The sequence below is a fragment of the Lonchura striata genome, chromosome 2, assembly GCF_050655825.1.
Source record: "Lonchura striata isolate lonStrDom1 chromosome 2, ASM5065582v1, whole genome shotgun sequence".
Classification (NCBI taxonomy): Eukaryota; Metazoa; Chordata; class Aves; order Passeriformes; family Estrildidae; genus Lonchura; species Lonchura striata.
Genome location: NC_140704.1, coordinates 101787984 through 101813564, shown reverse-complemented (window position 1 = coordinate 101813564; position 25581 = coordinate 101787984). Strand labels below are relative to the sequence as shown.

The following is a 25581-nucleotide window of genomic DNA, read 5'->3' as shown; positions in this document are numbered from 1 at the left end:
AGAAATTTGGACATTCACTTAGAAGCAAGCGAGTTTCAACTTAAATTCACAGCACAGGTTTATTTGCTTCTGTAGGACAAAGGAAGAAATGATTTGTGTACATCATTCCAACAAAATTTTGTTGAGCATAATTAACTTATGAGAAAGAGAATAAAAATGTTTGCTTTAAACTACATTAAGAGTAGTATTTAGTCTGCTTATACTATAAGTAATTAAACAAAAAATGTAACATTCCTCAGAACAGTGAAGTGGTACCAGTTTCAGGAAAGGATGTCAAAACCATCAAGGAACAATTGTTGACTTCTCTCTGTTCTAGCCCTTAAAATACATGTAAGGCATACAGAAGAGCAATAAAAATGAAGAAACTAAGATATGTTGAATATTTATCTCACACATCATTAAAAAAATTAATCAAGAAGTTCCTTTGGCTTAAACCTATACATATACGTATAACATATATACAATATATACAATATAAAACAACAACTCCTTTAAAAATATCTTAAAACCCTCTGAAAATATTTGTATCCTGATTGACAAGGGCACCCTCTACTTCAATGAAAAGTAAAACTTACCACTATAGTAGACTTGGCATCATAGATTATTCTCTTGATTCGCTGCAGAAGTCCATCACCACCCTGTGCCTGAAATTTCAAATGGAACCATGTCAAAACTGTTGACACTTTTCAGTTATGATTCCAAAAGTTCATTCTTCAGACCTTGCAATCTTAAGTCCCTTTAGAAGGAAATGAAAAGTAATTATTCTTATATCTCATGATGCCCAGACACTCCAACTTGCCAAGCTTGGACAAAGATTATTTAGTAGTCTCATGAAAAAGTCTCTCACAATTGTTTTAAACAATCAGTGCCAACTTGGACAATGGGCTGACCCTCTCTCTCTTACCATAAAGAAACACTAACAAAATCTAGCAACTGTCCTGAGGTAACAATAGTAAAACTGCAGAGCTCTTCTGAACTTTCCTGCAGCTGTTGAACATCCACTTATGGATTACAACAGCACAGTTAGAAACATCTAAGAACTAAGCAAACAGAAGATATGAACGTGTAATAAATAAAACCTGTGTCAAGCAATAACAGACTATACCTACACTGCCCCCTAATTCAGCAAATAACTAAGTTCAAAATAACTACATGAACCAGAAGGCAGTCTTGTTTGCTGAACAGGACCAGTTTTCACCTTCCTTGAGTAGCCAGAGAAACAAACTCATATTTGGAAATCAACTCATCAGCACATGATCTGACCAAAAACCCCTCAAATAGCAAAATAAGTCCACAAAAATGAGACAGACTTGCAAAAAAGTTACCTATAGAGTCTTAAAAAGTAACAATAACATCCAGGTGAATAATCCAACATTTCCCAAGGAAGCGAAGGGGGAAAGCCAAGACTTCTCAGAAATTTCTGTGTGGTTCAGAAAGTCTGCATCCTGTTAGTTGTTTACCAGCATACTTAGAAGACTCTCATTCCTCAATAGCTGCACAATTTCTCAGGCAGAGAATGCAGCCAAAGTAGTGCAATTTTATGTCTACAGACACCTTACACATAGACAGCTTAAATGAAATCATATTCTGTATTTTTGTGTTGTACCGAGAAGTGAATTTAGACTGACCTTTAATCACTCTAGCTGCGATACTGCAAACAAAAGATATAAAGACCTAAGTGACACTATGGCAACAAACATGAAGCATCACAAATTATCTTTCTCCAAGCAAAAAAAAAAAAAAAAAAAAAAAAAAAAAGGCAGAAAGCAATTACATTTGCTGTTTCAACCAGAAAGATACATAAAATTAGAGTCTAATTGATGTTGATAACTCAATGCACTTAAAAACCATTAAAAAACTGAGAACTCAAGAACAAAGAACCACCAAGTTATAGCAGTACCCCTCACACTACAATGGAAAGCATGGCCAGTAAAGTCCTGAACAGCACATAAATCCACCTGTATCGTGTTCTACATCAACCAGGCAGATTAAATAAACCCCATATGACAAATATCTTCTGCATTATTTGCCATTACCAGGCAATGACCTAAAACTGCTGCTGCAAAGCAAAGTGAGATTCAGCTAACACAGGAAGCACTCAATATACAGGAAATCGGGGCTTAAACCAAAGCCAGGCTTCTCCCAGGAGGCAGCCATACTATTAGCTATCAGCTCCCCTTCGTGGCAAAGCCTTATTTCCCCAGAAGCACAAACAAAAGTTCTGCTCCATGGCCTCTTTCCTCATCCACACAACACAGCTTTCTGTTCAACTTACAGTACACTGAGGGAATAAACACTCAAAAAATATCCAAGAAACCAATTCCGATTAACTTTTCTGTTTTAACAAAAGACAGCTCTTTTAGAGCACAGAGGAGTAAGCTTGTGTCCATTTCTATCATTCAAAACAAGTATAATACTGTTTTTTTGACTCTGAAGTTCTAATTCCTCCAGCTATTTGATTTATTAATTTTCCACCCAAAAGGAAGGGTGCAGTTCAATTACACACTATCATTCAAAAATTTAAACAAATTCATCAAATGCAAACTAGGAGATGAATAAAAAGCGCTCCATTTACAACTGCACCAGTAAAAGGAACATCAAAAGAAGCTGTCTACCATTATACTATTAACGGAAGAAAGCTTGCTTTGTACAACATGCAACAGCATGACTCCAGAATTTACAACCACATATTCAGTGACAGCATCCAAGACAGTAAGACAGGACAGGAATATTAAGCACACACATAACTATCAGAGTAACCAATTTTTTTCCTTACTTTAGCATCTATGGAAATAAATACTAACCAATATATTCCAAGCTACTATGAATACTTACTTCAGCTGTACCATCCAGGATATTGTTAATAAATTGAACCATGTCTTCTGTGCTCTCAATGTGCCTATCTGGTAGAAAATACTGCTGATTGGAGGTATTCAATACAACAATAGTAGGGATTGTCAAGTCACTGGAAACATAAAACAGACAGTTTATATATTTAAAGAATTACCATTTAAAATATTCCAATTTAAGTAATCCCTATGTTATTTCAATAGGGAATATATTGATCTTCACTTCATGTGAGCTCTTCATAGTAATTCTTCAGAAACAAGAAAGCAAAAGAAAAGGTATGTGCATGGTATGGTATGGACATGAATGGTATGGGCACATTTCTCATTAATATTATATTCCTTCACATCTGTGTCAGTGACACTATTGAAGCTTACAGCATTTTACATACCCAGAGCAACTGCAAATCAGTTATGACTTTCCAAATAGTAAGAGCTGCCAAATAGCAGCCTTGTATACTAAATGCATTAAGTATTTAAGTACATGAAGGCAGAAGTGTAACTCAAAAATATAATCCCACACAACCATTGTCTAACTGATCACCTTTATCAATCTCTTCTGGTCAAGTCAAAATAACAAACCATGCCAAGCACATCTTTTCTACAGCTCTTTTAGATATGGTTTATGAGGAACAGTTTTCAAAGAATTATTACTCAGCAGTTAACCTTCATGTTCATGTACATATACATCATAACCAGAAAGAAAAAAAAGTTAGAAATTAACTCTGGACACAAAGCAGTTTAATCTTCTGTTTGCTGTAGCACTAAATTCAAAATAAGAGCACATTTAAGGAATTTTAATACCACAAAAGTACATTGTTCAAAAAGGAAGATTTAAATATATTAAAAAAGTTTAAAATCTCCCACAATCTTTAACAATTTTCTACAGTTCTGTCAGTAATGAATTCAAGTACTTCCTTCACAGCAGAAGCAATACAAACCTTGCTTTTCTATGTTTTCACCCTTGTCTAATGCGTCCTATCCATGTACTTTTGTAATACATGAAAAATTGATTATGATTTTAGTCTTATCTTTGGCTATCAATAAATAGTAAATTATTTAATGAAAAGAATAGTTATTTACTCAAGATGCCCATTTTTCTTTGGAGTCACTCAAATTATGCTAAATTTTCTCTCACATTTTAGGTGGGGCTTTTGGTTTTGATTTTAATTCATATGCAAACATAAAAGTGAAATAGTTTAATAATATATGACGATTTTCTGACCTTCCAGAAAGCTGAATACTTAAAGATTTAAGGTGAAGACTCTCTTCCCAGTACTGAAGCTGAAAGCATAGTGACACCTTAAAAATCCTAAGGGTAACTACAGGGATAATAAAATAATGCCATCCTTTAAATGGAACTTTAGCATAAACAACCAAATAACACAACTTTGTACACTAAGGCAACATGTCACCTAAGAGTCAATAAACATAACATTTCCCCTTGAAATTTTTTTCTTTTCTTATTAGGGACAAAGAAGAAATCTAAGTAAAAGGCACTCAAACTAAGTCACTGTTTTTGCAAGCACCTGGTAACAAATTCCTAATTCCTGCTAAATTATGTCCTTCCAGCAAAACAGACCATGTTTTATTAATTAGATGCTGTGTTTCTGTTGCATTTAACAGTATGGTAACTGATGTTCTTGGAATTGGTTGTAGAGCAGCAGAAAGGTAACCTCCTCATACAGATTCTTTATGCTATATAAAAGTTCACAAAAGCACATTAAATGTGTTACTTTCAAGAGCAGAGGAGAGTTCTACATACACTATAGCTGAGAGTGATCTTATACACCTTAGCTTATAAAAAGCTGTATTTTTGCTTCCAGTAAAACACTGATAAGCATTTTAAAGTAAAATTTTAGGTAAAATTATGTATTTTAATTAAAATTCAAAATATTCTGATTTCTTCTTTTGTGCCTGGTTTTAAATGTACCATTTTAATCCAACATAAGCATGTTCATATACAGCTGAAAAGACAGAAGAATTGTAATGTCTAGTAATGGAGTTACAGTCAAGTTAATAAATGTACTTTTGTCAAGGTCTTATTCTAGCCCCAGAAATCATACAATATTTTGTCCTTTGTACAGGAAACAGAATTTGTTTCTGTGTGCATCTAGCACATTAAAAAGTGTTTTGTGACACATTTGTCATTTCAGATTTTTCTATTTCTACTTGCTGCCACCTGGTGACAAACTGAAGCAGTTGCAATACGTTTTTTTAAAACTCCAATTATTCATGCAGCCACATGAACAGTCACTACTTTGAACATAATTTGCTGCATTCTTTTGCAAATTCCTACTCATGCTTGAAAGGTATACACTGGGTTTAGAAAATAATTAAAAGCTGATGAGTACTTGAACCAGAACTTTCCATATACTATAAATAATAAAATCAGGGGCATTTTGCAGATTCAGCTAAACAAACCAGCTGAACAGACCTTGCCACTAGACCACTACCACTCCAGCAGTAGTGGCTGTTCTATCTTATTTCCCTTCATTTCCTTCCTCCCAGGTATCTCATCTCCCTCTCCTACTTCTATGCATATCCGTGCTGGTACTCGGCAGAGTAGAAGGGAATAACATTGTTGAATCAGCAAAATAACTTCCCTACTTGCCCAAAAAAAAAAAAAACCCAAAAAAATAAAAAAACCCACTTTTCTGACAGATAAAACAGGATGAAAGAGCTCAGCAGATATAAAAGCCTGCACCTGAGAAGCAATTAAGCAAGTGAGGAAGGTCTCACTTTAGGCAATTATAAGGCACTAGTTCAATCAAATAAATTTCAACAGAGAGACAGTTGGTTTTATATCAGGTGTTAATCTACAGACATTCTACAAAAATACAAACCTTGTGCTTTTGGGTCCATATAAAACTCCTAGAATTTTTAGGGGCATGAAGACATGTTTAATTAATATTTTGATCCCTAAGAAATGGATCTGGAAAAATTACAGATTTATAATATTGACTCCTGGCTTTCCCTTCTTTCAGACCTCCAAAGGCCAGAGGAGAAGTCTTTAACAACAAATGGCAAGCAACTCAACTCTCTAATTATGCATTTTTTAGAAAAGGATCATAGTAAGGGCAACTGTCAACCATCTTGTTAAACCACTTATATATATCAAAATATACCATGTATATAACAAGTGCAGACAGCATCTTCCATGCATTCTATGTTTCTCTGCTGAAATGCCTTTCTATGCATATCATAAAAATACATCAAGAATTAAAGTCTCACAACTCTAACAGTAATTTAACAAAGTAGATCTAAAAGATAAGCTTTGTCAATCAGCATTATCAGTAAGCCAAACATCTAACATTAAATTATATATTTATACAGTTTAATTTAACAAGTAATTGATACTGTGGTACAGGCTGAATTCTGATGACAATGTTTTTTCTTAAGTCATGAAAGCCAAGAATTTTTGTAAGATTATTTTAAATTAAATACATTTGGTAACAAATACAACCAAAGAAAGAGTATTCAAATAAGAATTTACTTACTCCATTAGTAAACTATTAATGTAATCATTTCCATCCATGTGGCCAAACTGGAAATCCCTGAAAGAGAAACAGTTAAAAATAAAATTATGAAAAAGAAAACACAATAGTGGGTTTCAGCAGAAGTTCTTCATTAAATATTTTTCCTATAATTGAAAATGAGAGCACACACTCAGAAATGTAATTCAAAAAAAGTGATCATCTAGAACACAGCATTATGAAAGACAGTCAGTTAATGAAATGGTCCTATTAAATATCAGTATAAAAATAAAAAAGCACAAACTGTAACATTTTTCTCATAGGAAAAAAAAGCGACTGCTGTCTTAGAAAGATTAATGCAGAAGTCCAATTAAAACATCAGAGTCCCATGTGTGTCTACCTGTGAAAGTGATCCCGATAATCTCTGGCAACTTCCTGAATAATAGACTTTAATCTGAAAGGAAAAAAATTGTATGGATATCCAGGATAAACCCCTTCTAAATAAAAAAACAGTAAATATTGAGATTTCCCCAGTAACCAGCAATTTGTACCTCATCAGCAACAAGGACTATTAAAAAAAAGCCTTGTTCAACTTGCTTAGCTCCTAAAGGTTGAAAATAGCATACACAGTAATTGAACAGTATTTTTTTAGTCTGTATATGCAACCAGAAAGGGACAAGGGAAGGTCTTGCTCCTCTCAACCTCTTCAGCAAACTCCAACCCCAGCATAAACATCCGCTGTTTAAAGTTCCACAGACAAATGATATATAAGCATCGCTAGCTTAATTTTCAATGAGAGGGAAGTATAGTCATTTGTTTAAACTCACTGAGTTAATCTCAAAGTCATCTGAACTCAAGCATTTTTTTCTTTGTTTAAAAGGTGACACATTAGCTTTCAAAAGCTATGAGATCAGCATTTGCTCCTGTGATCTCATTAACAAATGGCAGAAGAGTGCTACAGGAACTCCCACCATCTCAGTGAACTCACATGTGCTTCAACCGAGCCATAAATTAAGTTAGTGCACTAAGTCAGAAATTAAAGAACATTCACAAGTTAAACCCACACAACTTATATTTCTCAATATTTAAGAAACTTCAAAACTTCCCTATGTTATACCAGCACATTTCTCCCATAGTGTCACCAATACTCAATTCTGTACCTGGTATGTTCCACTGAAGAGTTTTTATCATCAATGACTGCAATAGCCACAAGTTTTCCTAAAATAAGGAATAAAATTCTTGAAACCATTTAAAAAGAAACACACATTCTCCAATGGGAAATATGTCAACTTAGAAGATCAGGTACTCTCCAGGCACAAGAATTATTTTTTAAGTATAAACCAGACTCACAGCCAAAGAGCCTCTTCAAGCTGACCAAGCTGTGGTCTTGAAGCTACTGAAAATAAATTAATATGGAGCCCAATGCCACACCACTAACATTTTATGAAAAGCCTATTATAGAAAGAAGTTAAAAGGGAGAAAACACAGATAAAAATTAATTTCCTACTCAAGCTGTGTCTATACATACACCTAAATATGAGGCTATAGAGACCTGCATTATATAGCAGCAATTACAAACTGATTGTAAGTGATTAAATCACTATTGTATGGATTTAATAACAACTATTTTTCATACTGTTGTGAGCATTATGAAAACAAAACACCTGGAAAATTTACTGGCAGAACCCAGAATTCATTGTATCAGAAACACAATTTAGCTCATAGACCTCTGTCAGAGGAGCCTAAAGGTCAACATCAGAATATACCGACCTCTTCAAGATTTACTTTTTGAAGTTTTTCTGATTAAAATCAAAAAAACCTCCAAACCCAAAGAGTGCTACGGTCAATCAGATAAAAGTATGTTTATAAAGCTGGCCATGTTTTTCCAGATTAAGCACCTGCAGTTAGGAAAGCAGATCTGTTAACAGCACAGTCATCAACCAGATTAGTCCAAGGCTTCAGAAGGCTGATTTTTCAGTTCTCTCAAGATGCCACAATTCACTTGAAATCCTCCCCACCAAGCCAACCAATTGCTCAGTTCCTACCTATCACCATGCCACAGTAAGCATTCCCCTCAAAAATAAAAAGTCACTCTTGTTCAAGTAATACTGAAGGGTTTTAAGGGGAACATCTATGATTCATTCCCATACTTTCCTGTGAAATAGCAATAGCTTCTTCCCATCCCGCTTCTTGCATACATCAATTCTCACTTTTTCCTCATTTCTTTCCACCCTAAGACACTACCTAATAAATACACTAGTAGAGAGCTAATGACCTTTTAGACTATAAAAAAGGATGTAAATAAATTCCAGGTACTATGCATTAATACATAAAGCTCTTTAAAGTAAATGATGGTTTCTCCAGTGTACTAATAAAGTTTTGGGGTTTTTTGGGTTTTTTTTTTTTTTTTTTTGGTTATTGAGGAATTGTTAGTCAAAAATGTAACAGGAAAAAATATGCTACATTTAAACAACTTGCAAAAGCATTTCTGTAAATAACCATTCAAAATGTAACAATATTAGCTTCATAAACATGTAAGAACATAGATGCTTCATATTTTTTAAAGCCTGAAAGAACTCAGTGTTGATTGAATGTAAGTATTTTGAAAGGGAATATAGTTTATAAGATATCCTAGTACATACTCTTAGTACCTAAGAGTATGTATATACCTTAAGAGCAGTACAAGTCATTTGCATTTTTCAGCGGTCACCTGGCTGCAAAATTTTCATTTGGCCTCCAGAACTTTTGCTAAAGAAAAGCAGAAGTTTTCTGGGACAAGTCCACTTCAATGCACGCTCCTGTCCCTTTCTTGCCACATCTATTTCAAAGATATCTAAACCCACTAGATGTAAGATACCTGGACAATCCATATTTCATACTTCTAAATCTAGTTTTAAAATTCCCTGCATGCATTCCAAGAGGTAATATGCAACTTATGCAAAATGTAAGGCACTCTTAAATTAATTTTAAAGTCCTACTAATTTTTGTGACTACCACAGGATTAGACACACTATTATGTTTTGAGGAATTGACTAGTGTAGACTGTGCTTGAAAATTCTAGTCACAGGTCAGTCCAACATCAACAAAATACTGCCACTATCAGCTAACCTGATATTAATTAATTTCTGAAATTATAAAACATATTCTTGTAACTCTTTTAATTTTTCTTACTGTTTAGCACACAATGTCAAAGAGTTTAGCAGTAGCATCTTCTCACCTGTATCTCCAAGTTCATAAAGTGTAAAGCCATCTACATGAAGGTAACCTTGAAATCTTTCTCTGTTTACCCAGGATGACAAATCACCATCTTCATACTCTGACATTAAAAAAAAAAAACAAAAACAAAAACATTATTTTAAGAGGTGGGCCATCAGATTTACTATTTCAGTACTACTGAGACAACCTCTAGTTTTTCTCCTTTTTTTCTTTTAATCTTCTTAGACAAATTATGACACTTTTATGGGCATTTTAAATTTTAACATTTCCAAAGCTATTTTCAATTGTTGAATAAAAAGTGTATTATAGAAAAGCATGAAAAGTTGATTTGATTATATTATTTTTCAAATCAAGGATAAACAATGCTATATTAGCAGCTGTGACCCAGTGCAGAAAGGAACAGGTTCAAACCCTGCTTTTAAAGGGGTGTGTGTACATAACTCATCAAGTTTCAAAAAAAGTAGAGATCTAAAAATACAGAAAGTAATTATTTGTGAGAGTCCTTAAATGAAACAGAAAGATCAAGAAAAAGCAGATGCATTAAACAGTACTGTGAAGGTAAATGAACAAATAATCATGTATGACTGAGAGTTATAATGAAGGTTAGTTTAAGATGCTCAATGTCTTAATTTATTAAGAATTAAATTCTAATATATACCATCAATTAGATCTAAAATACAAGTAAAAAAGACATATATATATATGCTGCATTTTATGAGAATAAATGCACAATAAATTATTTGTCTTAAAGCCTATTGTATAGACTGAAGTATCAATAATATCAGATAATAATTATCTGCTGTAAGGTAGTAGCAAGCAATTCCAAGCATAATGCATCCCATGTATCTGCATCCATTTCCTCCACTAAAGAAAAGGAAAAAACCCAAACCAAAACACCAGACAAAGTGAGAGCACTGAAGTGCATTTTGCTTTAACTTCTTCCTCATAGAGAGCTCTTCAAATTTCTGCCAGTCATAACAGTTGCACATAAACCTTTATTCAGTCTCTTAAACTGCATTTTCATGATTTGTTTGACTTCCAATAATGTTTCCAGCACATTATGAAAAAGTAAATGTTTTACAACATAAATTTAAAGCCTGAATTATTACAGTTTTGGCATTTGTTTTAGGTGTGGAAAAAGCAAGCAGGCCATACAGCAAAATAAGTTTTTCTCTGACAAGTTTTCCTTCTCCCAAATTGCTAAAAAACATCCAAAAAAATGCAAATCACAGAGGCTGTAGAGTGAATTTTTATCTGGAGGCAACAAACTGAAGAGGAACACAAGTACATCCATTCTACACAGTCAAAAAGAATACTACTTATCCTAAGAAATTAAACCTGCAGAATAATCTTCTGAATGGTATGTTTTCGACTTAAAGTGAAAACTTGCATTTGAAACAATTTAAATCAAGAGTAGATGGTGTGCTTACAAGCCCAGGCGATGCAAAGTAACCATGAGTATGTGCACGTGCTTCTAACATGCCTTCCAGTACAGTCTGAGTACCATATAATACTTCTATATGGATGTGCATACACATATACAGATATACACTTTTACAGCAGTGGCAAGTGTATTGGCCTTATGTACTGCACATGTACAATGCAGAAACAGCAGTGTTATAAAACACTACTCGTTTCAGGTGGTTGTTCTATAGCTTACACACTGAACAAGCCGGGTAAATTAGTCCGTCCATGGGTACAGTGAATTTGTACAGTGAGGGAAGAAGTAACTTTTCTAAGTACATTAATGCAGGCAAAACCATAATATTGGAAGCTACATCTTACTGAAAACACAAAGCAAACATCACCACTTCTACTTCAGTATTGCTAAAACAAATTCCTTGCATTTTGTTGTGGAAGAACAAATAATTTTTTTCTCTTTTCCTTCATGAAGGAGCTGCTATTTATCGTAAAACAAGGGAATTTCCAAGCATCCCTACATACCCTTCAAAAAACCCTACTCCTCCAGTTTCTCCATATATGCTTAAAATATCTTATCTTAAAGTAATGTCCACTTTTACTTACCATCATAAACAAAGTAAGTTCCATCTTTGAAGACCATAACAGCAGGCAATTCAGGCAATGTCACATACTGAAAGAATCAGATTTCAATTAATCCATGGAAGATTAAAAGATTTTTAAACAAAAAAAAAAAAACATCTGGAAACACATAAATGTAGTTCATGGGAAAATCTCTAAGGACACCTAAATACTTTCTGTCTACTAAGATAAATTTATCAGCTTCTGCATATTAAAAGCAACGCAACATAAATCTATTTTTGAGAGGTGGCTCTCACAAAGTGTAAAAGAAATGTGATTTTTACTGGTATCTGCAGTAGCATGAAGAATAGTTTATGGATTGGACATGGGCTTTAGACAGGAAATTGTAACTTGAGGGTTTTATCAATCATGCTCTAAGTTCCCAATTTGTGCTGTTGTCAGCATACCTGTCATACTGGTACTTCTACTAAATGGATACTCAATTTTGCAGAGTAAAATAGTAGCACTGGTAACTTGTGCCACTAAATCTGGGCTATTTCCTGTGCTTCAGACTGATGGGAATATAAAGCAACAGCTTCAGCACACAGGGCTGCTAACAGACCTAATTTTGACAACTAACAAAAGCCTGTATTACCATGCTAGACATGATATTTAAGATGGTCAGCACCATACTAAAAACAAGCTGTAGAACCTTTCTTCTTACAACTCAAAATAATTTTAGTCAGCTCATGTTTTTAGTGAACTGCTACAGAAAGAATACTGCATCTACTTCTTACAGCTTGCTAGCATTCTAAGCTAAAATTTTAAACAGCATTTGTGGTTAAGAAAGAACTGCATCATAAGCTAAGTTTTGATCATGTCATTTGAATTGACTGATTTACCCATGTTTTGGAAAGGTAAACGACAGCAACATTTCCAAATTACATGCCTTCTGTCATTCTGCATTAACTTTCTTGTAAAAGCAGTAATTTATAATATAATAGCTGATGATATGAACAAGCAAGAAGGTAGTCCCAAATGATGCTTTGTTCTCTTACTTGCCCAAAACATAATTTATCATCTTTGAAGGACAAATCAATCAGTGTACAGCTTAAAGGTTGCGAAAGATGCCTAAAGCTTGGAATAATATTACCTAAGGTGATGAAACAAAGCCTAACAGTGAATCCTGTAATGCAAAGGCTCATTACAACTCACAACCAGAAATTGCTGAACATTTTTGCTTCTCTCCATAGAATACTGAAATACCATCACTACTTCAGCTTAAATGACACTGGTGTGAAAATTACCTTCTGTGAGAAAAAAAAGCTCACTGCTTACATCAGTGTGATCACAGAACCTCAAAGACTTCCACACTTTTTTACTCTTTCCACTGCACAACTGAACAGTACTTTTCTGCTCAGCTGGAGCTGAAGTGCAAATAGCAATATTTAAATTAAGGTAGTTTTCAATACAAAGCTTCTGGAGAACTAACAATACACAACTTATAATGAGGCCAGTTCTACTTATGGTGTCATAAAATCCAGCTGCCTAAAAAAAACCCACAAAATAAACCAAATTATGCTAGTTCTCACCCCATTAATCACCAACTAACTTCAAAGTCACATGTTTGTCGGCATATTGCAGACTTAGGTCCCACTTGGAGATAACAATAAATGAAAAGGTCTTAATTTTGCTACAAGAAAATGGTTAGACTAGCTACAGAAACATCAATTCTTTCCACCCTTGTGATGAACTGTAAATAATTTCCTTGTCACAGAATCCTCAAAAAAAGTAACAAGAGAATTCTGCAGCCAGTGGTCTGGATTGGTTGATTCCCAAGCAGATTAATGTGTTGATCAGCTGTATGGCACAAGATGAAAATAACTCACCTCTTCACTTACTTCTGATTACTAGGGTACCAGTAGCAATTCATGCTACAAACCCCCTAATGCTTAAAGAGTGTTTGGTGAAAGGACTGTTGGGAGCAACAGGAGTTTTGCACTTGCTAAAAATCCAAGTATCTACTTTCTTGAACAAGTTGTGTGGCCCACATTGAGTTCTGCTCATTCTCTAATTAATTTTATTAATGTGACTGAACAAGTAATTTGGCCAAAACAAAGCAATGACAGACCGAAATTTGGGTTGTATTCTTTCCCCACATAGACTCAAACATTACATGTTTCAGTGTAATTATTTAGATATCTACCAAAGCCAAATATACTGTAAGGAGCCACCTCTGTGCCATTGAAACTGCAAAATTACATAGATGAGGAGAAAAATGCCATTTCTGGGGAAGCAGTAGAAATGGAAACAGCTTACCTCAGGCAGCACATCTTCTGAGGCAGAAAAAAAGTATGTATAAACTATTAGTTCTGAAGCAACCTCAATGTATTTTTCCTGAAAAAATACAAACAATGTTTTTTTAATTTCTGAACTTTCAGTATGCATCAAAAAGCTTTGTCACATACCTTATCCTTAAAGAGTACCTTGAAAACATATTTATAGCCTAAGATTGTAAAAGCACTTTAATAAATGTAAAAAACCCCAAGAACTTGTTACAAGCATGCACTTCAATCTTTTGAAAGATTTTAAAAATTACTCCCTAAATAGCCAAAAGAAGTAACTTTATTTAGTCAAGCTTCAAACCTTTAAAGGAGATTCACCACCAACATATACAAAAAGTACACGATGTCTCTTTTGTACATGCTCAAACATATGCTGGCTAGGAAGTGGCCTGATGAGAGGCCTGGAAAAGGAAACAAAGACATAGAATAATCTCAGTTTGTGCACCCTCCAAAACCCAAACAAATAAAAATTCACAAGAAAATGCTTAACAGTTTTTTGTGCTGTTTTTCAAAAAATAAATTCCAGAATGTGAATTAATTTAGTTTTTCAAGTTATTATTTTATACTAAAAGAAAAAAAAGAACATTCCCACCGTCCCCCACCCCCCACCAAATAACATGTTATGTTGATCAAATTGCACACAAATATGAAATTCAGACCTTACTACAAAATGCTGCTACGATGTAAACGTGTATACCTTTTACTGGCCACTGGGCTATACTGGAAGGGACCTCAAAGATCATCTGGTCTAACCCTACCACCATGAGCAGGGACATTTTTCACCAGATCAGATTCCTCAGAGCCCCACCCAAGCTGGCCTTGAACACTTCCAGAGATGCGGCATCCAAACTTCTCTGGGCAATCGGTTCCAGTATCTTATCACCCTCACAGTAGAGAATTTATTTCTAATATTTTTTCTAAACCTATCCTCTTTCTGTTTAAAACCATTTCATTTCCCCTTACCTCGCACAGACTTTGATAAAAACTCTCTGTACTTCTTAGAAGATGTCTTTATACAGTGGAAGGCCACAATAAGGTCTCCGTAATTTGAGAGAGAAAATTCTGAATGTAAGCACAACAGTCAGGAAATGTGGCCTTAGAAATAAATAATCTTAACTCCCATGCCAGTCTCCCATGCAGCCACACACATAGTACACACAGTTGCTGACTTCAGTATCTTGTTCTTTTTAAATAAGTCTTGGCCCACCTCGAAGTCCCACATAAGTTTGAATCAGCAGAGTCAGTCTCTGAGAAGACTATACCTACCCTGCCACTCTATTAGCAAATTCAATTATATCATCTTTGGTTCTAGGTCCTCTGTAGTTGTATGCCAAGTCACCTTTCAAGCTAGATAAATAGAAAACAAAAAAAGAACAGAAAAGCAATCACCTAAACTACATTCATACATATAAGATTTCTCAATCTTTACATGTCACCTTTCAGCAACTGATAAGCCAAAGAAGTGGTCAGCAAAATATAAAAATAATGCAATACAATGGAATTATGGAATAAAAGCTTATTTACACAGTATCTGATTTACTGACTTGTTGAAATACTTAAAATTCTTTTACAATTCTTTTTTCTAGTGCACAGTGGTCATTTACTTTGTAAGCATACACATAATTTAAAATACTTGTTTATGATCGTATTTAAATGGTCCCTAAAATGACAAAACACCCCACACTCAAACCAAACGCAACACACTCAACACTTACACTACTCAGGGATTAGTCCTTGTAAAAAGAAAGCATTTAAACTTCTTTAATGTATTTTTAATAGCTGAAATGTATCAAATAATCTTCAAAACCTTTCAAATTTATGAATTAAGCTTCAGTGAAATGTTGGTCAGCTTATGGTATTCTGCTGAGAGGGGCTGTAGCACGCTTGCATTAGCAAAGTAGTCAAGTAAGTTTTACTAATTTTAATAGGCCTTCTTTGATAACGCAATTCCGCAGAATCTGCAGAGATTTTGGAAATTCAGAGGAATTTTTAATACCTCCATATGGCATGAAAATTTTCATCCTTAAAGATTATCAAGCTGAACATCTCTGCTTCCTTTTTTGAGAAAACTAACTTGACAAAATTTATTATCACCTACTGGGAATACTGTTTGTTTAAACAATAACCTGCTAAAATACCCAGTATCTCCACAGTAAAAAGTACTCAAAATCACTGTGTCTTTATTTAACATGACATTGTACTGGACTAATACATTACATGAGTTTGAGACTTCTAAATGGACAGGGCTATTTTTAATTTTTTGTCATTAAACCATTGATAGAAATTAAATAGGAAGGATCAACTTACAGCTTAATTGTTGGATAGCCTCGCACTCCAAATTCAGATGCAATACCTGAAAGAAATGCATTAATGGCAAAGTGAACCAAGATTTTTTTTCTCTTCTACCTTAATCTTTAAACACGTTTTACTATTCAAACCACATAAACCAATGAAAAAGCTATCACTTAGCTCCGTATGAATTACTTTACTTGCTTTCAAGGAAAAGCTTGCAGTTATTAAGATACATCATTCAATTTTGGACTTCTTTCAGAGGTGCTGCAGAGTCCCAGGATAGCCTTCCAATTACATATGCCACAACTCAAATGTCATGAGAATCCTCTGGACAGACTTGGTCTGCTTTCACCAAAAGTAGCATGCATTGCACATACAATTGACTGAAAGAGGCAAAAATTAAGCATTGAGGATGAAGAACTGTAAATAATAATGCCTGAAAAAAGGAGAAGACAATTAACTACTCATGCTAGAGTAATGGCTAGTGAGAAGTGCAGTATCATACTGCAGTTATTACAAAAAAGTTTTTAAATCCTATTCCACACAACTAAATGTCTACTATCATGAACAGAAGTAGGCACGCTCTAAGCAGATATTTACCTGCTGCTTACTGAAGTGGTTAAAAGACAACTGCAGAACTTTTTCTCTCACCTCAGATCTGTTTAAAAAACTTCTATCATGCTCCCACCAATTGGAGTATAATTTGCAACCACCCTTCCACTTGTGAACATAGCAACTGCCACCTTAAACTGTACTTTCCAGCAAATTTAGTTTTTTCCAGAAGTTAAACTACAGTCTCAAAAAAGGATTAAATCTAAAATTGTGGCAATACTTGTGCAATTCCCTGTTGAGAAACAATCCCTGCACTCGAAAAGCACCTAGAATCAATGCTTGTTACAAAACCACTCTGAAGCTACCAACGTGCCACAGCAAGCAGATGTTGGATGTCTTGTGTGCAAAAAGTTTAGAAATTGACCCTAAGATTGTTCACCTGGATCAGGTACAAGTATCTTATTGCACTGCACTACGAATAAAACTAGCAGCTCACCTACAGGCATCTAATCAAAGATAACTGTTCTAAGAAATATACATATGAGGATCAATTCAAATCTGATTCTTTTCTTTTACAGCTCTACTACAAAGAACTACAATATATTAAAATGTGTATTAGAACATTCAATTACAAGAGTGGTTGATAGTTTATTTCCCCTTGTACAGCTCTTGTGTGTGCTTAGGAGAACTAGAAGAGACATATTTAATACTTTTTTTAAACATTCCAGCCATGGGGATTACCAAAATTCTCTCATCTTCATGGAAATTGCTTACATCATCCCCTCTACTTCTTGATATGAAGAATACAGTAAAGGCAAACAGCAGCAGGTGTGATGCATTTCTACTCTGCTCACACACAGTGGACTCCTGAGGCTAAACCCCTGAAAATTCAACTGATACTGCAGCAGGCGACTGCTCTGTTGATGCAAGAGCTGTATCCTCATTCCACAGAGCTACCAAAGGAAACATTTACTAGTGATTTATATGTTCACCTGTGATCTCAGCTCTCTGACAACAAGCTTCCCAAAGTTCAGCTCTTTCACACTACTTCATATTCCTATAACACAAACCATGCGGAGCAAACTACTCACCTTCCTCCCTCGTAACACGTACACATAACAGCTGTATTTCCTCCTGGTATTTTTCAAGACTGAACTACTCTGATTTCACAGAATCCTTAGATTACAGAGGTATTAATCAGAGTGGTCTTGAATTTTTCATATTCAGATGTAAAATTTCCACTTTCAACATGAAAGTATTAAAGTATTTCAAAAGATTTATCAGACACTATGAAACTAGTAAGAAATCTGAGAAGAAATTTTTTTCCAGGGCACAAAAGAACCCTTGCAGCTTTCAGTGATTTTTACATGAATAAAAATGAAGTCTATAACGAAAACATAGTACCAATTCTAGTCCAGGTATAAAGCATAAGATTTCAGTAACAGGATGACACATACAAATATTTCAGGGTAAGAGTTCATACAATTTATATGACTTAGAATTTTATATACATAACTGGAAAGTTAGAGAATCATGACATGTATTCCCAGTTTTGAAGTTACCTGGTTGCATGAACTTGACACTTCTGATTCTCCAGACTTACTTTTCTACAGAAAATAAGTATCTTTAAGATGAAACATTAAGTCATATTTATTTGGTTTTATAGAAAAAGATATATACAATAAATTGGTCTTTGAGACAAAACCATTTTAATCTCAAGCACTAGAAAAACTGGAATACCACAGAGAAAAGTATTCTGTGTAACATTTTAGGCAAATACAACAAACCTGAATAATCAGATTTAATGGATATTGACTTAAAACACTACATGTATTTACAAAATTTTATTATATGTAGATCTCACTTGGGCCCCACTCCTTCCCTACACCTTCTCTTTTAAATATCCTCCTGGCTCAACATAGATTTAAGCAAATTGACAATGAAGAAGCACACAAACACAAAGGAAGTACTGTTAAGCATTCAACAATCCTCTCACGTCTACCCAAACCACTTCTCTGAGTACCAAAGGTTTGGGGTTTTCTCTGAAAAGGTCAACACATATGAAAGGCATCAGCAAACAAAAAAGCACTGAAAGCACTGAATTTAGTTCTTTGAGAAGACATTTACTCAGAAACATAGGAAGAAATCAGCTGAGTAGCAATCACTGATGTAATGAGTTCAGTTATTTCAGCAGGTTTTCTGTAACAGTTTCAGGAGCGATTACCTGAAATGAGTAAGAGCAAGAACACAGGCACTCCTCCAGCACTAATAGAAGGAACCTAAAACTGGATGCTCTCCAGAGACACACCACATAAAAATGCTTATGTAACAGTACTCTAAGTGGCATATCAAAAGCAGATCTTCGAAAAGCTTTTACCTTCCATTCATCAGGAAGAATTCCCTACTCAAGCATAAACAAATGTGATAAAAAGCACATATTACAGAAAGTTGTCACTTTTAGAAAAAAAAATCAGGAATTTTTTCTACAGTTACTGTTTGCAAGTTGTGCTATGACACAGAAGATCAACTGCAAGAAAAAAATAACAGCGTCAAAACAGAGGCTATGATGAAATTACCCCTAAACAAACCATACTTACTAGAAAAGGAAGTTGCATCCATCTTCCCAACTTTTACTGGAGAACCCATGTTTCTCATTTCTATACCCACTTCATTCCACACAGGCTCTAGTTTCTTACAGTGGCCACACCAAGGTGCATAAAACTAAAAAGCAAATACATTTCACAAACCAAAATAGTTTAGTAGAAATTGATTCTACAATTAACCCTTAAATCATCAGCAAGATTTATTTTCCAGTCACAGTACTCCTTATACCTTAATAAAATTGCAGATTAGTTACAAGGTTAGCATGACAAGTAGCATTTATGATTTAGTCCTACTTTTAATATGAAAGCACAAGTTTGAAAAGAATACATTAAATTGCTGCACTATTATATGATTTCTTATTTAGGAATAGACTGCATGGTAACACTTTTTTTTGAAAGTTAAAAGATCATATAAAAAAGCTATCCAGAAGTTTGAATTCATCAACAGGCAGAACATATCAATGTTTTGGTATAACAAGATAAGGTCATGATTTAACAAAAGCTGGATTTTGTTTTGCTACACTGCTGATAACTCTCAAGTAGCGTGTAACCCACTCAAAAATCACTAATAATCTGAGTAATAAAATTTTGAGAATTACAGTACATATTTGGATGAAAAAAGGAATGTTATCTCATTCACAAGCAAACTCGATCTTTTAAAAAACTCTTTGTCCCAGAAATAAGGGACACTGAATATTTCCAAGTAATTTAGAAAAGTAACAGGGGTCTCATATATTTGGTCTTTCAGTGCTAACAGAAGTCTAGAACATAAATCAGCTGATATAAGTAATGCAAGGAATTATAAAAAATTCTCAACAGAGGTTATCACTTCCTAAGTGTGCTAGGTAATCTGCTTTCCTTCTTAAAGGACTGCAAAACATAAACAGAAGTCTATTCAGCAGGCTATTCAGCCTATTCATGGTTCACCCTGAACAGCAGACAGATTGCTTATCTATCCTGTCAAAATTACTGTCATGAAGTTTTTCTGCATCATGTACAAACAATTTTCCAAGCGATGAAGCAGCCTGGCTACAGGGTGTAGCATTGTGCAGTCTGTCTATTGATTTCCACCAGAGATCTTCCCGTTTTCCTTACATACTCACATCTACAAGCCAAATATCATCTTTACGGTTTTCTTTAAACCTAGAAAGAGGAAAAAATTAAAGCAATAAGTTATGTATCTGAAAATAAAATAGTGAAATGCATGTGTGAAAAAGTCTCCAATATAGTTAATATAAAACTATAGATAGAAGACTTCTGTTTTGTTTCTCTCTTTGAGAATGGGGAAACAGAGGAGATGCTTATTTTTTTAGTGTAATATTGCCCCTGTACATGATACTACACACACACAGATGTGCCATTAGGTTTCTCTAACTATTTCCTAAGAAAAAAAAAAAAAACAACAAAACAGAAAAAATAGCAAGAAATAAGAATACACACCAACATACACAGAAGATATTTGACTAGCATGTGGAATCTAGGGAGAAGTATTTTTCAGTTGTCTTAGTTATATGAAAAATATTTGCTCTTGTATCTTTAAATACCAGCTAATACAGACTCTTACAGCATTGGTTTAAACTGTTAATCTTAGCTTTACTAAACTTAAATTAACTAAATTACCTTTAATATTAACATGCAAAGCAATTTTAGTTCAACCTCCTTTAACATTCTACTATAGGTGTGTCAGTTTATAGTCCTATTAAAGTTGCACACAACCATGAAACTAACTTAATGGAATAAAAATGATCAAGTTACTGATAAAGCCCAGAGATACACAGGTACTACTGAATTTTCTTAATGCTAGACAAATGACATTTAAATTAACTGACTGGTTTTATTAACTGTAAATCTGTCACCGAATTCTAAAACCTCTAATACAAAAGTAAGCTTGATAAATCAAAGTTCTTTGGTATCTCCCAAAATGCTGCTTACACATTTCACTGCTGTCACTACAAGATCATATGAATTACTGCATTAGTTAACTAGCTCTATGTAGAGAATGAAATTAGCTAGAACTTTAACCTAAGGTTTATTTTTGTAAAAGACAGACTTAAGTGACTAGGACTGGGACTAAAGTCACACACTATAACATTCATGATACAACATTTCTACTGCACCACTCTCCCTGCAAAATTAGGTATTTACTATAATTATGCAGTAAATGTGGCTCTACACTCTAAGATCCAATTAATAGAAGTTATAGCCTAATTTTTCAGTTCCCAATACACAGCATGCCTATAAACGGCCCATAAGCAGTAGACAGAATTTATTATATTTCATTTATAGGTGAATCTGTAACAGTCCATAATGGTCTTGAAGAAATAGTAATGCTGATATTGGCTTACTGTTTGACTGTATGACAGAAATAATTCAGAAATCATGAATACAATCTAATTACAGTGCTGAGTGTTTGAAACTTAGAATTGCAGCATTTCACTGGTAAATTGCAGCCTATTTTATTTATGGCATACCAAGGCTGCAATGCCTGTACAGCAGCAGAAAAGGTTATTTGCAGAGACTATGCTATGGAACTGCTAAAGGAAAGCAGCAGTTTTAAGTCACAAAACTGCTTAGCTGACAGCCTCACTAAAAACATACTCCACCACCCTAAGCATTACAGAGCTAATGAAAGAACCAGTGAGCGCCCAGCATCTCCTGAGAACTCTAACAAAGCTACAGCTAACTTCCAATTATAATGCCAAATAAATGCCTATGATGCAAGAAGTAGAAAGCAGCTACTGAATCATAAGCTTCTAGGCTGTGCTTCAATTTATAGTATCACTTTTTCTTTGTGTAAGAATAATTTACAATTAAATGTTCTCCTTCTTCTGTCACAGTACAACTGTTATGGCAAATTGTAAAGAGCATTTAAGTACTGAGCAAGGTAGACTGCAACCTTGCCAGCACACAGAAAGAAAAGAGAGAAAGAATGAAACATCTGGAGGCTGAGCTTTCCAACAGTTTAATAATTTTGACTTAAGGTTGTATAAAAAAATACTGTAGTCTTCATAATAATAAATTTCAATGCATTTCTCATCTACAAGGACCTATTCGATCAATTTTCACAGAAACTAAAATCTGAAGTGTAACAAAACCCCGACTATCAAAATTCACTCGTTTTGCTAACGTCAATGATTAAATTACTAGACAATATTAAGAAAGTTCACTTTCACACTGCTGAAGAAAAACAGAAACCTCTCTACAAATGAGCAGTGAAGCATTTTCTGAAGATGCTGTTTCTAGGCCCTATAAATACATTTTCCAGGCACAAAATTTCAGTCTCTTTTTAGCTGTCCTGTGCAATCCTCTATCAGCTGACAGAAACACAATCACACTGATGGAAAAGATGGCATAAGTGTTGCACATCCTTGAACCAAACTTATTTGTCTCAAACATCTTCCCAACTACCTGATTGAATGTTCTCTCAGCCCCTACTTAAACCAAGCACCCCACTTAAATATGAACAGTTAAAAGAAACCAGCATGAAGCAAAATGAACATCAAGGAAACAACTCCAAGGGCCTTAAAACAAACCAGCTGCTCTATCTGTTCCTTGTTTCCTCCAGCACCGTTTCTGATGCTTCTGATCCTGGTTTGAGCTACCCCACAGACAAAAACACTTCCTTTTTAAGTCAGGTTACTTACCTGCTTCATTAGCACATCAGAATAAGTCCACACCCATCACAAGATGAGTACTGACCTGAGGCAGCAGATCTGCTATCAGAGCAGCAAAAGCCAAGAGAAGCCACAGCTCATTTTGTGCCCCCCTCCCACAGCCCAGATGGGCACTTCTGTCAGCTCTGCTCTGCTACTTATTTTACTATATCCTGTATGCTTAGGAAAGGGACCTGTGCCTTGTACTAGTCCACATTGTTTGCAACTACTAAAATTCCAAGGGAACACAAAGATTTTGGCAACAGTAGAACATCCATAACGTTTTGGCATCTATAAAATGGAAAACTTGAAACATCACCAGTCACTGCTCCCCGATTTGGAGCAAAATTAAACTAAAATTTAAATTGTTTAAATTTTAATTTCAATTAAATTTAGATCGTTTTCTGACCTCTCTCACCATATGCCAATTAGCTACAAAAAATTCAAAAAAACCCCTACAAAACCTGCCCCAAATAATTCTTCAATTCTTATTCTCAATGGCAAATACATGCATCTGTATAGATCTGTAATTGAAAAACTCAAGTGTTCTAAAATAAGATTTTATTTTATCAGTTACTCTAAAAGGTTATGTGACAACAGAATCATGATTCTTCATGCCAAAACAGCAAATATATTTAAGTACACACGGAAACATGGATATGGGAACATGATGTAGGAGCACACATAGGCTAAGTGAATGCATCTGCAGTCCTTGAAAATATGAGAATGTTTTAAAAACAAGCTTCGAAAATCAAGTCCAAACAGTTCCCATGTTTCAGTTGTTTTTTCACACCAGACACTGTTGTCTGTCCTGAGAGCTCCTTCCATATGTTCCCATCCCCCCCACTGATAAAATCACTACATCTCATCTGATCTTATGATTAACAAGCAATATTGTAAAAATGTGAGTGGTTTTCTGACACTCTTTGGTGCAATTTATCATTGATTCAACTCTCATGAAAACATCACCTTTAATTGGCTGAATTTATCCCAAAGCAGTCATCTAATACCAACTTCTCTTTCCCCACCAGCTATTATTTCTCATACCTTCTCTTTCAATTCTAATAATCGTGCTGCTTTGTAGCACTTGATATCAACCTGCTATTCTAACATTCATTTGGGTAATTTTCTTGGGAAACAGCAACTATGTAGCTACCAAACTGCTACAGCGAACCAGTATACCAACAGTGACTATACAACCAAGTTCATAGCATGACTACCCACTTCAACTCCTGCACAGTCTCAGGACTAACTCTGTTGTAAAGGCACATTTTTACAAAAATATTACTGGCACTGCAAGCAGCCATGAACTAGTCCTGCAGCCTCTTTCTCTCTTTCGTTTCTAGCCATGCACGAATGCACTTAGATTCATTTTCCCAACCCCATGTGGCAGCCATGCCACAAACACTAATGAAGAACTGGTTAAATGTAATCAGCTTTTATCTGGGGCAGGCACCAACACACCAATGTATTTACCCTACCAAAAAGAAACAAGAAAGGAAGCCTAAAAACACTTCTGGCAGCACCACCACAGTAACTGCTTTAAAGAAGCTGAAAAATTAAAATGTTCCTCAGCTTCATTAATTGAACCGCCTCAATAGGTGAGACTGAGGAGAGACCTCATGGGAGTCTACAACTTCCTCAAGAGGTGCAGTAATTGATCTCCTCTCTGGTGGCGAGTGACATGGCCCAAGGGAACAGCATAAAGCTGTGTTGGTGAGGTTTAGGTTGGATATCAGGAAAATGTTTTACACCCAGGGGTGCTTATGCTCTGGAACAGGCTCCGCAGGGAAATGGTCACAGCATCACAGAGCTCAAGAAGGGTTTGGACAACGGGCACACGGTGTGACTTTTTGGGAGTGCTATGCAGGGACAGGAATGATCAATGATCCTTGTGGGTCCCTTTCAACAGAGAATATTCCGTAGTATTTCAAGCCACAATTTTTCTGTCCTTCCTGCTACAAAAATCACAATCTTTTCCGGTACAGCTTTCTCGACAAGAACAACACACAGAAAGTATGGAGTCATGTTCCTCACAAGAAGACAAACTATATCTTGGTAATCAAGCAAGACACCCCAATACTTACGACTCATCTAGATCCTCCACAAAACCTGCACCTGACGCCACCACATGTGCAACCACTGCGAGGGAAAGGAAAAGCGTTCCGTGAGTGATGCCCGAGCCAACGCGGGGTGCTCACCCACGCCAGCTGACAGGCTCCCTTCCCTGCTGGCCCCTCACGCCCCCAGCGCTTGCCTACACTCCTGCCTGCCCCAGCGCTGCCCGCCTCCCATCCCCACCGCCTTCCCCCCCGCCTGCCCATCACCTGCCGCCCAGAGGAGGCAGCGCGGCCGCCGGCCGGGCGCCGCTGCCATGTTGACACAGCCGCGGCACGGCCGGAAGGGGAAGCGCCGGGCTCTGCGCAGCGCGCAGGCGCGGAGCCGCGGCGGCGGCGCGGGCGGCTCCGGGGGCTCGCCGCGCCGCGCCGCGCCGCGCGGGGAGGCGTGAGGGAGGCGAGCGGGGCGCTGCGGCAGTGACGGATCCCCGGCCTCTCCCCGGCAGGGAGACTCTCGTTCAGTTCAGCAATGCTCTGCTCCTTTGGAAGAGCAAGCCGCAC

General features: G+C 35.7%; 1 protein-coding gene across 1 annotated transcript in view; it reads right to left on the bottom strand.

The window, feature by feature from the left end:
- Nucleotides 1-25358, bottom strand: part of TMX3 (thioredoxin related transmembrane protein 3) — a 29085-nt gene extending 3727 nt beyond the window's left edge. Inside the window, exons 1-15 of the mRNA XM_021530884.3 lie at nt 25291-25358; nt 25051-25105; nt 20414-20453; nt 19305-19428; nt 16171-16216; nt 15130-15210; nt 14165-14264; nt 13838-13915; nt 11564-11630; nt 9540-9638; nt 7483-7540; nt 6723-6776; nt 6347-6403; nt 2836-2965; nt 576-644 (exon numbers count right to left, since the gene is read on the bottom strand). Of these exons, the coding sequence (XP_021386559.1) occupies nt 576-644; nt 2836-2965; nt 6347-6403; nt 6723-6776; nt 7483-7540; nt 9540-9638; nt 11564-11630; nt 13838-13915; nt 14165-14264; nt 15130-15210; nt 16171-16216; nt 19305-19428; nt 20414-20453; nt 25051-25105; nt 25291-25339 (1107 nt within the window). The 5' untranslated portion in view covers nt 25340-25358. The remainder of the gene's footprint in view (nt 1-575; nt 645-2835; nt 2966-6346; nt 6404-6722; nt 6777-7482; nt 7541-9539; nt 9639-11563; nt 11631-13837; nt 13916-14164; nt 14265-15129; nt 15211-16170; nt 16217-19304; nt 19429-20413; nt 20454-25050; nt 25106-25290) is intronic.
- Between the last annotated feature and the right edge of the window lie 223 nt (nt 25359-25581).